Raw genomic sequence first — 11,920 nt, 5'->3', positions numbered from 1 at the left:
AGGATACTTGTACCAGGAGAAGGGGAATGGATGCCGGGTGAGGAAACCCACAGATGTCCTCTACCGTACTGACAGATCCTTCATCAAACTCAAAATCTTTCCCTGACGTTTTAAAAGAATGAGTCCAGGAAAGATTATTTCTTAACTTAATACACAATTATTGTGCAAAAGGAAAATGTTTTTTTTTTAAGATTTTATTTATTTATTTGACAGAGAGAGAGATCACAAGTAGGCAGAGAGGCAGGCAGAGAGAGAGAGAGAGAGAGAGGAGGAAGCAGGCCCCCTGCTGAGCAGAGAGCCCGATGCGGGACTGGATCCCAGGACCCTGAGATCATGACCTGAGCCGAAGGCAGCGGCTTAACCCACTGAGCCACCCAGGTGCCCAAGGAAAATGTTTTTTAAGAGTTTATTTACTTATTTGAGAGAGAGAGAGAGAGAGAGAGGGAGGGAGGAGGAGCAGAGGGAGAGGGACTCTGAGCTGAGTGCAGAGCTCGACGTGGGGCTCCATCCCAGGACCCTGAGATCAGGACCTGAGCGGAAATCAAGAGTTGGACGCTTCCCCAACTGAACCTCCCAGGAGCCCCCGAAATACATACTCAAAGGATTGATTTTTGGATTTTATTTATTTATTTGACAGAGAGAGAGAGAGATCAGAAGCAGGCAGAGCGGCAGGCAGAGAGAAAGGGGGAAGCAGGCTCCCTGCTGAGCAGGGAACCCGATGTGGGGCTCGATCCCAGGCCCCTGAGGTCATGACCTGAGCCAAAGGCAGAGGCTTAACCCACTGAGCCACCCAGGCACCCTTCGAGGGATGTATTTAAGTAACAAGCAAGTCGGAAATTTAAGAGGTGGACTTTTCCTTCCCTGATGCGCTTGTTAGCGATGAACCTTCCTGGAGTGTAGGCGGCTTGTTCCGGGATGTGACCATGCATTTCCCTGTGGGTCCCCGTGGCGGGAGCATACTGCAGAGACAGGAATGTGCCCTGTGCACAGGTCCTCGGCCCGTCCTAATCCCTTGCTCAGTGAGTAGCCAGGTATCTCCTTCGCTCTTCAACCGCCACGTGCTGTTCCACCGGGACGGCTGACCCTTGACTTACCGAGCCTTTCCCAGTTGATGGGCATTTGCCTTCCTTCCGATTTTTCGCTGTGACAAATGATGCTGGGATTAAGTCATGCTCCAAATTGCCTTACTGCATATGCACTCGTTTCTCTATGGCAGATTCCCAAAGTTGGGTCAAGGTATACGCACATCTCTAGTTTTAACAAATACTGTCAAGTAAACTTCCAAATTGGTTTTACGACTCTCCAAGTGAGAGTGTGTAAGAGACTCTGCTTCCAGCTAAGCCTAACCAAACGCTGACACTGGAGACTGACTGTCGTGTCTAAAACTTTTTCAAGTGAGTAGTTTAAAAAAATATATATATATGTATTAAATATATATTATATATAATATGTCTGTATTTTATATATATATAAAATATATATATATAATGTTTATTTATTTCAGTTTGTTATGGATAATGTCAGGCATCAGTATTTTCCCTACCAGTGAGTGGCTAATATCATTTACTATGTTTGCTATATTCTTTATCAATAATGAATAAAATCTCAAAACAGTCAAAATATCCCCAGCAACAAAAACGGGATGACTCATGCATGCTAACAACTGGGGGGAAAACACCCAGACCCAAAGGATGCATTCTGTAGGAGTCCATCTATGGGACATTCTGGAAAAGGTAGAACTGTAGGTAGAGAAATCAGACCAGTGGTGGCCAGGGGCTGGGGGAGAGTTTTGCTACACAGGGAAATGAAGGAACTTTGGGGGCTGATGTAAATATTCTGTATCTCAATTGCGGTGGTAGATATGGGACTGTGTGGTTTCCCCCAGATGTGTAGGAACGCACACCTAAGAGGAATGAGTACGGTAGTGTCTCAATTATGCCTCCATCAGTGTGACTCAAACAAACAAACAAGGATCTAAACAAAAAGGGGTCAAACAGGAAGAGACAGTAAGAGGAGAGAGGCTCATGCTCCAGGGTAGGGATTGCAACCCAGGAAAAGGTGAGGGGATGTCCAGGGTGAGACCTGCGCCGTCAGCCAGCCAGCCTAGCGAGAAACCAGTCCGGAGAGAAGGAAGAGCGAAGACATTTAGGGAAATGGTTTGTAAATTTAGCATTGTCATCAAGGTGACTTTTAACCTCAGGGGGAAACATACCTGAAATGGGTGGAATGAGGGGGCCCTGAGTGGCTCAGTCAGTGAAGCGTCTGCCTTTGGTTCAGGTCACGATCCCAGGGTCCTGGGATCAAGCCCTGCATCGGGCTCCCTGCTCAGCCCGGAGGCTGCCTGTCCCTCCACCCCACCTCTCCCCTGCTCTTGTGCTTGCGTTCTCTCTCTCAAGTAAATAAAACCTTAAAAAAAAAAAAAAAAAAAAAAAACATAAAACGAGGGGCGCCTGGGTGGCTCAGTCGTTGGGCGTCTGTCTTCAGCTCAGGTCATGATCCTGGGGCCCGGGGATCGAGCCCCGCATCGGGCTCTGTGCTCAGCCCGGAGTCTGCCTGTCTCTCTACCCCACCCTCACCCCTGCTCTTGTGCTCTCTCTTTCTCTAAAGCAAATAAAACCTTAAAAAAAAATAAAATGAGGGGCGCCTGGGTGGCTCAGTCATTGGGCATCTGCCTTCAGCTCAGGTCATAATCCCAGGGCTTGGGGATCAAGCCCCGCATCAGGTTCCCTGTTCAGTGGAAGCCTGCTTCTCCCTCTCCCGCTCCCCTTGCTGTGTTCTTGCTCTCTCTCTCTCCCCCTCTCTCTCTGTCAAATAAACAAGTAAGATCTTTAAAAAGATGAATGAGTGGAATCAATAGAGCCACGTTGAGAGCATAAGGTGAAGACATGTAGTAAGTAGTGGTGTAAAGGAGCTAAATTTTCATCTCTCGGCCGATAAGTCATGTCCCAAAATGATGGAAGGAAGGAAGGAAGCGAGTGAATGAAAGGAAAACAACAGAAAGGAGGGAGAGAATGAGGGCAAGTCAGAGCGACACAGGAGGAGAGAGACAGATCCGCGCTCTGGCCGCTGCAGCTGCCGCATCCAGTCAGGCAAGATGATCGTTGTGTCCGTTCACCCCGTTCGCGGTCGTCAGCATCACAGCCAGCAGCAACTCTCCCCCTTCAGCCCAGCCCACACCAGAGACCTTCAGGTTCTGCAAGGGCAAACTCTGTCTGCTCAGGCATATGAAATAGAAATACTTGAGTCCCGCCCGCAGGAAACACACACAAGCGACAGGTAAACAAAGCCCCGAAGACACCGGGCTGTCAGGCCGCGGAGGGAGCCGGTCTGGGAGAAGGCAGAGAAAGGAGAGGAACCGTGCACTGCCGCAGCTTACTGTCCGGAGGGAGTGTCTCCAGAGGGAGCCGAGCCGAGTCCCTGACTGGAGGGGACATGACGGGGAGAGCGCAGGAAATGAGCCGGCAGGGCAGCGGACCCGAGGCCAGAGAGCTGCCGAGGGACAGGGTGCTGGCCGGCCGCAGACGGTCCCGCCAGCGGAAGCAGCAGCCCCCTGACCGGCACCAGCGCGTGCGGAAACCAGCTGAGGCCGAGGAGAGGACCCCTTGCAAAGACGGAAGGTCAGCAGACCCAGGCTCACGCAGGACAGGGACCAGCGGCCAGAATGGAACTGTCACCGCTCAGGAGGCCGCAGGCGGGGTACTCACAAAGGTCTCGCCTCTGGAGTGTTGGGGGAAACGGCTTCTACAACACGAAAGCTGCTCCAATCCCACGAATTTCTTTTTTTCCTTAAGATGTATTTGTTTACTTGAGGTGCGGAGGGGCAGAGGGAGAGAGAGGGAAACCTCAAGCAGACTCCCCACTGAGCGCGGAACCCAACACATGGGGCTCGGACCCCGAGATCGTGACCTGAGCCGAAAGCAAGAGTCGGACACTTAAGCGACTGAGCCCGCCAGGAGCCCCTGGTCCCGCTAACTCTTAAAGGCAAGACTGCAAAGAACCCACCTGCCTGCAAATAACGGCATCCCCGAAGGAAGCTTGCGTTTTAGGAATACACAGAGAAGAAGACACAGCGGCCAAGGTCAGATGCACCGCGCCTGGCGTCCAGTCCAAAATGACGAGGTGTGCAGGGAAGCAAGGAAATGCCACCCCACGACCAGGAGGACAGCTCAATCCCATTTTTGTTCGTTTTCCAGTGAATGGCAGGCCAGCTGTAAAGGAAGGTCGACGACTCCTTTTGCTTACAGGTGTCACGACCGTGTATGTAGAAAGCCCAAAGGGACCTCTGTGTTACTGGTCAGTCTCCCGAGGCTCTGAGATGCGGCTCTTTGGAGAGAGCAAACCCACCAACACCCCCGCACCTCCCCACCTGGCACATGCTTAGCCGGGGCCGCAAGGCTTCTGTGCTCATCTGAGACAAGCCCAGGAAGCCGCGGAATTGCTGTTGTCCAGTTTCTGTGTTTACTTTCCTCCACCAAAACAAGCAAGCTTTTTATTCTGGCAGCGAGCCAGCCCAGCGGCGATGTGGGGACACCAGAATGCCGGTGGGAGGGCACATTTTCTGGAGGGCAGTTGTATAGTGTAGGTTGAGAAGCTGAAGAACATGGAAAGGAAAAACTCAGTAATTCTACCTCTCGGAATGAATCTTGAGGAAACCACCACTCGTGTCAAGACTTACGCCCTGGGGCGCCTGGGGCGCTCAGTTGGTGAAGCGTCAGCCTTCGGCTGGGGTCACGATCCCGGGGTCCTGGGACGGAGTCCATCGTGGGGCTCCCTGCTCAGTGGGCAACATGCTTCTCGTTCTCTACTCTCCCTGCTTGTGTTCCCTCTCTCTCTCAAATAAACAAATAAAATTTTTAAAAAAGACTTATGTCCAAGAATTCCCCTGAATCCCTACCAGTAATAGGGGGAAAACTGGGAACGGTGTAACTGTCCAACATGACATTATAAGGCATTTTACGTGTCTACGCAGTAACACCTTTTGAAGAGTTTTTAGAGAGTGAAAAAGCGAGTATGGTAAATGGAAAAAAATAAAAAACACAGGAAAAAAGCTAATGGCCATCTTGAAAATGCAAACATTCCATGTTGTTATATGTGGAAATACAACTAAGAAGATCCTCGGAACGTTAATGGTATTTAGTGCCGAGTATGGGACACGGTTTTCTTTTCCCCAAGTGGTCTTGAAGAACCCTGTGCTGTTGGAACCTGTGTCCCAGAACCTCCTTCCCACAGGGGAATGAAGGCGAGACGATCTGGGGGCACCGTAGCTGAAAGGAAACTCAGACACAGGCAGAGTGGCTCAGTTTTATTTTCTGCAGCAGTAACAAACATTTAAGCGCCCGTTCCTCTCGCAGCCGGGAAAGAAATCAAGTGGCCTGAGGACCCCTGTGGGAAAACAATTAGACCCCGCTAACAAAGTGGCAGCTACTCTAAGTCCCAACTCCCCTTGCCTTGACTTGGGGGGGTGGGGCACAGGGCTGGGCCTCAGCTCCTCTTTCCCGGGCCTAGGCTTCGCGGAGGCGGGGTCCCAAAGCCCCGAATGTTCCGGATCACCAGGGAAAGCTGGTCGAGGAAGGAGTTGATGGAAATTCGGAAGAACACAGGGTCTTCGGCAGTCCATCTACTAAAAGAGAGGCAAAAGGCAAATGAGGTTGCAGGGGACAAGTGGGGCGGAGGTGCGGGGCATCAGGCCCCTCCTCGGCCTCCACGACGAGGGCACTCTAAGACACAGCGGCCACCCGGGCACCTGCCGCCACCGCCCCCCTCCCAACCCCCCCTCCCCCGCTCCGCATCCTCTTCTAGGACTGACACGGCCAGGGCGCTGCCGTTCACCGCCAGCTCCTTGTGAACCACCCCTCCGTGGCGCTGGGCATGTGGGGCCAGGGACCTGCGGGCCATGTCCGCCTCCAGGGGCGACCGGAAAGGCACAGTGAGCGTGCTGGGGGGGGACACACAGTTAAGGCACCATCCATCCGCTCCTGAATCTCCCAGTGCTGGGCCTCCTTGCCCCTCAGAGACCGGCTTGCACCCCACGACGGGCCCCCGCAGCCCCCCCAGGCCGCTCCCGGGACCCTTCGGGCCTCCTTCCCGCCTCCCCACCCGCACCCCCTGCAGGCCCTGGGGCCCCCACCGCCCCGTCCCCTCCCCAGGCTGCCACCGCGTGCCCCGGCCACCCCGCGGAAAGGATACAACTCCAGCAGTCGGCTGGCGGCTGCCACAGGGGGGGCGGGCGCCGCATCCCCACCGGGCCCCAGGGCCTGCGGGGCCTGCCCGGCCTGAGGGGCGCCGGCCGCCTCGCCCTCGGCTCCCTGGCCGCCCACGCCACTGGCGTCGTCGCCTTCCCGGCTGCCGGAGCTCTCCAGGCAACCAGGCGCTCCGGGGCTGGCCGCGTGCTCCTGGCCGGCCGCGCCGCCCGCCGCCTCAGCCTCGCCGGCCTCGCCGCCCGCCGCCTCGACCTCGCCGGCCTCGCCGCCCGCCGCCTCGACCTCGCCGGCCTCGCCGCCCGCCGCCTCGACCTCGCCGGCCTCGCCGGCCTCGCCGCCCGCCGCCTCAGCCTCGCCGGCCTCACACCCGCCCGCCGCCTCGACCTCGCCGGCCTCGCCGGCCTCGCCGCCCGCCTCCTCGACCTCGCCGGCCTCGCCGCCCGCCTCCTCGACCTCGCCGGCCTCGCCGCCCGCCGCCTGGACCTCGCCGGCCTCGCCGGCCTCGCTGCCCTCGCCGGCCTCGTCGCGGTCTGGGGCCTGCATGGCCGCAGCCTCAGAGCCCACAGCCTCAGAGCCCACAGCGAAGCCGCCCACACTCTCCGCCGACCGCCCGGCGTCTGGCGTCTGAGGCGCCTGCCCGAAGCCCCGCCCCTCCGCGCGCCAGGCTGCCGGCGGGGCCCAGGGCGCCTGCGCACACAGCCCCGCGCGGCGCGGCTTCCCGCCAAGGCGGCCTCGCCGCGCGGGTGGCAGAGATTTCGGAGATTGCGGGCTCCAGCCGACCCTGAGGAGACCCGGCCTGGTTCAGGAAGCTCCGCCTCTTCGCTCCCGACGTCACTTGGGCTCCCTAGCGCACGCGCTCCAGCCTCCCGCACGGCCTGCTCGGGAGGCCGCTGCCACGTGACTACCTCCCCGTGCAGCCTGCGCCTGCGCCAGCCTGGCCCAGGTGTGACCAACCCGCTGGCCGCGTGTCCCCGGTCACGGAGTCCTGGGAGGCGGGCCCCGACCCTCTGAGCCGCTGCTCGCCGGGGCCTCTCTCTGGGCTTCACACGTGGCCCGAGTCCGCGTGCGCCGGCGCCCAGGAGGGCCCCACCTGGACCCGAGGGCGGCAGGGCGGGCGGGGAACGCCACCCCTGGGGCAGCGCCCACTCACTTCACCCTCTGCTGGTCCCGCGCTCACGGGCTCTCCCTCCCCCAGGAGCAAAGTCTGGCGGCTCTCCGGGGGGCTGGAGGTGCCAGGGGCCCTCAACTGGGAGGTGACCCTGTGTCTGCTGGCCTGCTGGGTGCCGGTCCACTTCTGCGTCTGGAAGGGGGTCAAGTCCACGGGAAAGGTACGGCCGGAGGCCCCCGCAGGGCTGGAGGTGACGGCCGGGCTGGGGGCAGCACGGCCACGGTGGGCCACGGGGGAGAGAAGGGCGGGCTCTGCCAGGGACCGCCGCTGCGACGGGAGGGGACGGGAGGGGCCAGGGCCGCGCGGCCTGAGCGCGGAGCAGGTCCTTGAGTCCAGACTGCTCCATTCCCGCCGGTGCCGGGACCGCCCTCCTGCCCTCCAGAATCCCCCGCCCATGCCAGGATTGTCCTCCCCGCCCCTCCAGACTCCCCCGCCCAGGCCTGGATCGTGCCCCCCCCACCTCCAAACTCCTCCACCCTTGCTTGGACCGTCCTCCCCGCCCCTCCAGACTCCCCCGCCCAGGCCTGGATCGGCCGCTCCCACCTCCGAACTCCTCCACCCCTGCCTGGATGGACCCCCCACCCTTCCAACCCCCCCCCCCCGCGCCCATGCCTGGAGCGCCCCCCCCACCTTCTTCCTCCTGAGGTGGGGAGAAGCCCAGGCAGCCCCTGCCCCTTGCTGCGTCGGGACATCGCGACTGCCCCGCTTTCTCTCTATTCCTCACTCCCTTGTGCTGGCCCTGGTTGGGGGCGGGGGGCTCCCAGGCTATAGCTCTCCCTTGCCCGCCGGTCCTGCTCTGCTCAGCGTGGACGGGAGGCAGCAGTCATGGGGGCCCGTGTCGCTCTCTGGCCGGCGGGGTCCAGCCCCGACTACCAGACTGGGCCTCTCTGCAGAGTGACGTGCTGTCGGGGGCCGGGGGGCGCGAGCTGTGCCCCCCCCCCCCCCGGCTGCTCTCTCTCCCGCGCCCTGCCTCTCCCCTCCGTCCGCCGCTGGCCTGTGCTGGCCGTGGAGCTGCTCCCGCTCCAGCCCGGGTGCAGAGCTTCCCCGGGGAGGAGCCGAGGCTTTGAGGAGCAGAAGGGGGGCTGCTGGCCGACCCCCCCCCCCCCGGCTTGGGAGCAGCCTGCCGTCGAGGGGGCAGTGTGGCCTGCTTGGCCATCCTGCCGAGCTGGGGGCCCCGAGGGGGAGGCGGGTGCCGCAGGGCCCCTCTGAGCCGCCCGGTCCCCCAGATCGTGTACTTCACCGCAACATTCCCCTACGTGGTCCTCGTCGTGCTCCTGGTGCGGGGGGTGCTGCTGCCCGGCGCCTGGGATGGGGTCATCTATCAAGTCTGACTGATGGATGCTGGTGTCCCCTGAGGTGGGGGTATGGGATGAGCGAGGAGACAAGGCCAGCAGGGGCCCTCACATCTTCTCTTCCCTGGCCCATCTCCAGGTATAGGCAGAGATCCAGACCCAGATTATGTTTCAAACCACTTGTAGGATTTTGCAAACACGGGGTGATAGTTTGTGAACAGAACAATGATTATTTCATTGAGGCAGCATCACATATATGTGAACGAGAATAATCTGTCATCGTCACTGATCAAGTTGAACCTCCTATAGTTTCCCAGCCCAGGCTTAGCCATTAAGATTTTATTTATTTACTTGACACACACAGAGAGAGATCACAAGCAGACAGAGAGTGTGAGGGGAAAACAGGCTCCCCACTGAGCAGAGAGCCCGATGCGGGGCTCCATCCCAGGATCCTGGTATCAGGACCTGAGCTGAAGGCAGAGGCTTTAACCCACTGAGCCACCCAGGCGCCCCTGGGCTTAGCCCTTATGCAGAAAGTCAGTAGCTACTAAAAACTACAGGAAGGACAAGACTTCCTCAAGGCATTTGTAATGCCACACTGAATTTCCCACAGGAGCCTAAAGCGTAACAAATTTTGTGTACTGTCTTTCCTTCTTCAACAAAAGTGGTACAACTGACTCTTGAACAGCACTGGGTTAGGATTGCTGACCCCCCAGCACAATCAAATTATGCAGAGATTTCCCTAAAACTTAACTACTAGCAGCCTGCAGTGGGGTGGAAGCCTTATGGATAACATAAGCAGCTGGCTGACACAGGTTGTGTGTACGATCTGTATTCTATCTTGCACCCTACGGTAAAGTCAGGTAGAGAATAACTGTTAGGGAAAATCATAAGCAAGAGAAAAAGCATTTACAGTACTGTATTGTGTTTATTGAACAAATCTGCAAACACGTGGACCTACCAAAGTGAAACCTGGGTTTGTCAAGGGTCAGCTATGGTGAAATTTATCATGGAAGCTCTGCTTTATAGACAAGAAAAATCTTTGTTAACACCATCTTTTTAAACAAAATTATAATTGTGATATTATCTTCAGCCTCTTTGTTTTCATTATCTTTATCTTCTCTTTATTAGTTTTTTTTTTTTTTGCTCTTGCAGTCTTTATGGCTCAATTAAAAAAACAGATTTTATTTTTAAAGCAGTTTTAGGTTAACAGCAAAATTGAATAGAAAGTACAAAGAGTTCCCATACACCCGGCAGCCCCTCCCCACACACAGCCTTTTCCACTATCAACGTGCTGCCCCACAGTGTTACCTTCCTTACAACTGATGAGCTTGTAATTACCGGCCGCAGCTCATAGTTTAATGCTGGTTCTCTCTTGGTGTTGTGCCTTCTACATGTGTGGGTAAATATATAGTGATATTTATCCATCATTATAGTACCATAGTATTTTCACTGCCTCAGAAACCCTCTGTGTCCCACATGTTCATCCCTACCTCCCTGCTACAACCTGGAAGCTACTGATCTTTTTCTTGTCTCCATAGTTTTGTCTTTTCCAGAGCTATGTTGTTGGAATCATATAGCATGCAGCTTTTCCGGATTGCCTTCCTTCACATACTAATATGCACTTAAATTTCCTGTGTTTTTTCCTGGCGTGGTAATTATATGCACCATAATTTATTTACCCATTTACCTACTGAAGGACATCTTGGTTGCTTCTAAGTTTTAGCAGCTATGACTGAAGCTACTGTAAACATCCATGTGCAGGTTTTTAAGTGGACATAGGTTTTCAACTATGGGGGTAAATACCAAGGAGCAGGATTGCTGGACCATGTGGTAAGAGTGTTTCCTGTGTTGCCAGACTGCCTTCTGGAGGAGCTCCACCATTTTGCATTCCCATCAGCAAGAAACTGTTCCCACTGCTGCACATTCTCACCAGCATTTGGCCTTGTCCGCATTTTGGATTTTGGTCATTCGAATAGGAGTGTAGTGGTATCTCATTGTTTTAATTTGCAATTAACTAATGACATATGACGCAGAGCATCTTTTTGTATGCTGATTTTCCATCTGTACATCTTTGGTGAGTTATTCTTTAAAGTCTTTTGCCCATTTTCAAAAAAGATTTTTTTTATTTATTTGGGAAAGAGAGCACGAGTAGGGGGAAAGGGCAGAGGGAGAGGGAGAAGCAGAAGCATTCCTCCCACTAAGGGAGTCAAACATAGGGCTCGATCCCAGAACCCCAAGATCATGGCCCATGCTGAAGGGAGACACTAAACTGACTGAGCCACCCAGGCATCCCCCCATTTTTAAAAATTAAATTAAATTACATTGAATTTTTAAATTTAAATTCAATTAGCCAACATACAGTACAACAGTACTTTCGGTATAACGTGCAATGATTCATTAGTTGCGTATAACGCCCAGTGCTCATCCCATCACATGCTCTCCTTCATGCCCGTCACCCAGTCACCCCACCCCTCCTCACCTCCCTTTCTGCAACCCTCGGTTTGTTTCCCAGAGGCAAAAGTCTCTCACATTTTTGTCTCCCTGTCTGATTTTTTTCCCATTCAGTTTTCCCTCCCTTCCCCTATTGTCCTGTGCACTATTCCTCACATTCCACATATGAGTGAAGCCATGTGATAGTTGTCCTTCTCTGATTGACTTATTTCACTCCGGGTAATCCCCTCCAGTTCCATCCACATCGAGGTAAATGGCAGGCAGTCATCCTTTCTGATGGCTGTGTAATACTGCATTGTGTATATGAACCACTTCTCTATCCATTCACCTGTTGAAGGACATCTCAACTCCTTCCATAGTCTGGCTACTGTGGACATCGCTGCTACGAACACTGGGGTGCAGGTGCTCCTTCTTTGCACTACATTTGTATCTTTGGGGTAAATACCCGGTAGTGCAATTGCTGGGTCATAGGGTAGCCTCCCATTTTTTATAAAAAAGATTTTATTTATTTATTTGAGAGAGAGAGAGAGAGAACACACTCGAGCTGGGGGAAGGGGCAAAGGAAGAAGAAGCAGCAGACTTCCCTCTGAGCAGGGAGTCCAACATGGGGCTCAAGCCCAGGACCCTGAGACTATGACCCAAGCCAGAGGCAGACATTTAACTGATTTAGCCACCCAGGTGCCTTTCTTTAGCCTGTTGATGTGATAGATTACATTAATTGATTTTCAAATGTTGAGCCATCTTTGCATGCATGGGATAAATTTCACTTCATAATGGTGTGTAATTCCTTTTATACATTATTGGAT

At 55.1% G+C, this 11,920-nt stretch overlaps 1 protein-coding gene across 1 annotated transcript; it reads right to left on the bottom strand.

Annotated features, from left to right (window-relative positions):
- Positions 1-5,291: 5,291 nt before the first annotated feature.
- LOC101673016 (paraneoplastic antigen Ma6E-like) lies at positions 5,292-6,743 on the bottom strand. Its single transcript, XM_004782552.2, has 3 exons — positions 6,187-6,743; positions 5,807-5,935; positions 5,292-5,620 (listed from the first exon to the last, which is right to left on the bottom strand). The coding sequence occupies exons 1-3, from the start codon at positions 6,741-6,743 to the stop codon at positions 5,482-5,484; spliced, it is 825 nt and encodes a 274-aa protein (XP_004782609.2). The 3' UTR covers positions 5,292-5,481.
- Between the last annotated feature and the right edge of the window lie 5,177 nt (positions 6,744-11,920).

This window comes from Mustela putorius, unplaced genomic scaffold (assembly GCF_011764305.1).
Source record: "Mustela putorius furo isolate JIRA1106 unplaced genomic scaffold, ASM1176430v1.1 tig00003899_pilon_pilon_pilon, whole genome shotgun sequence".
NCBI lineage: Eukaryota > Metazoa > Chordata > Mammalia > Carnivora > Mustelidae > Mustela > Mustela putorius.
The sequence above is the reverse complement of the archived record's forward strand: the minus strand, read 5'-3'. Positions and strand labels throughout refer to the sequence as shown.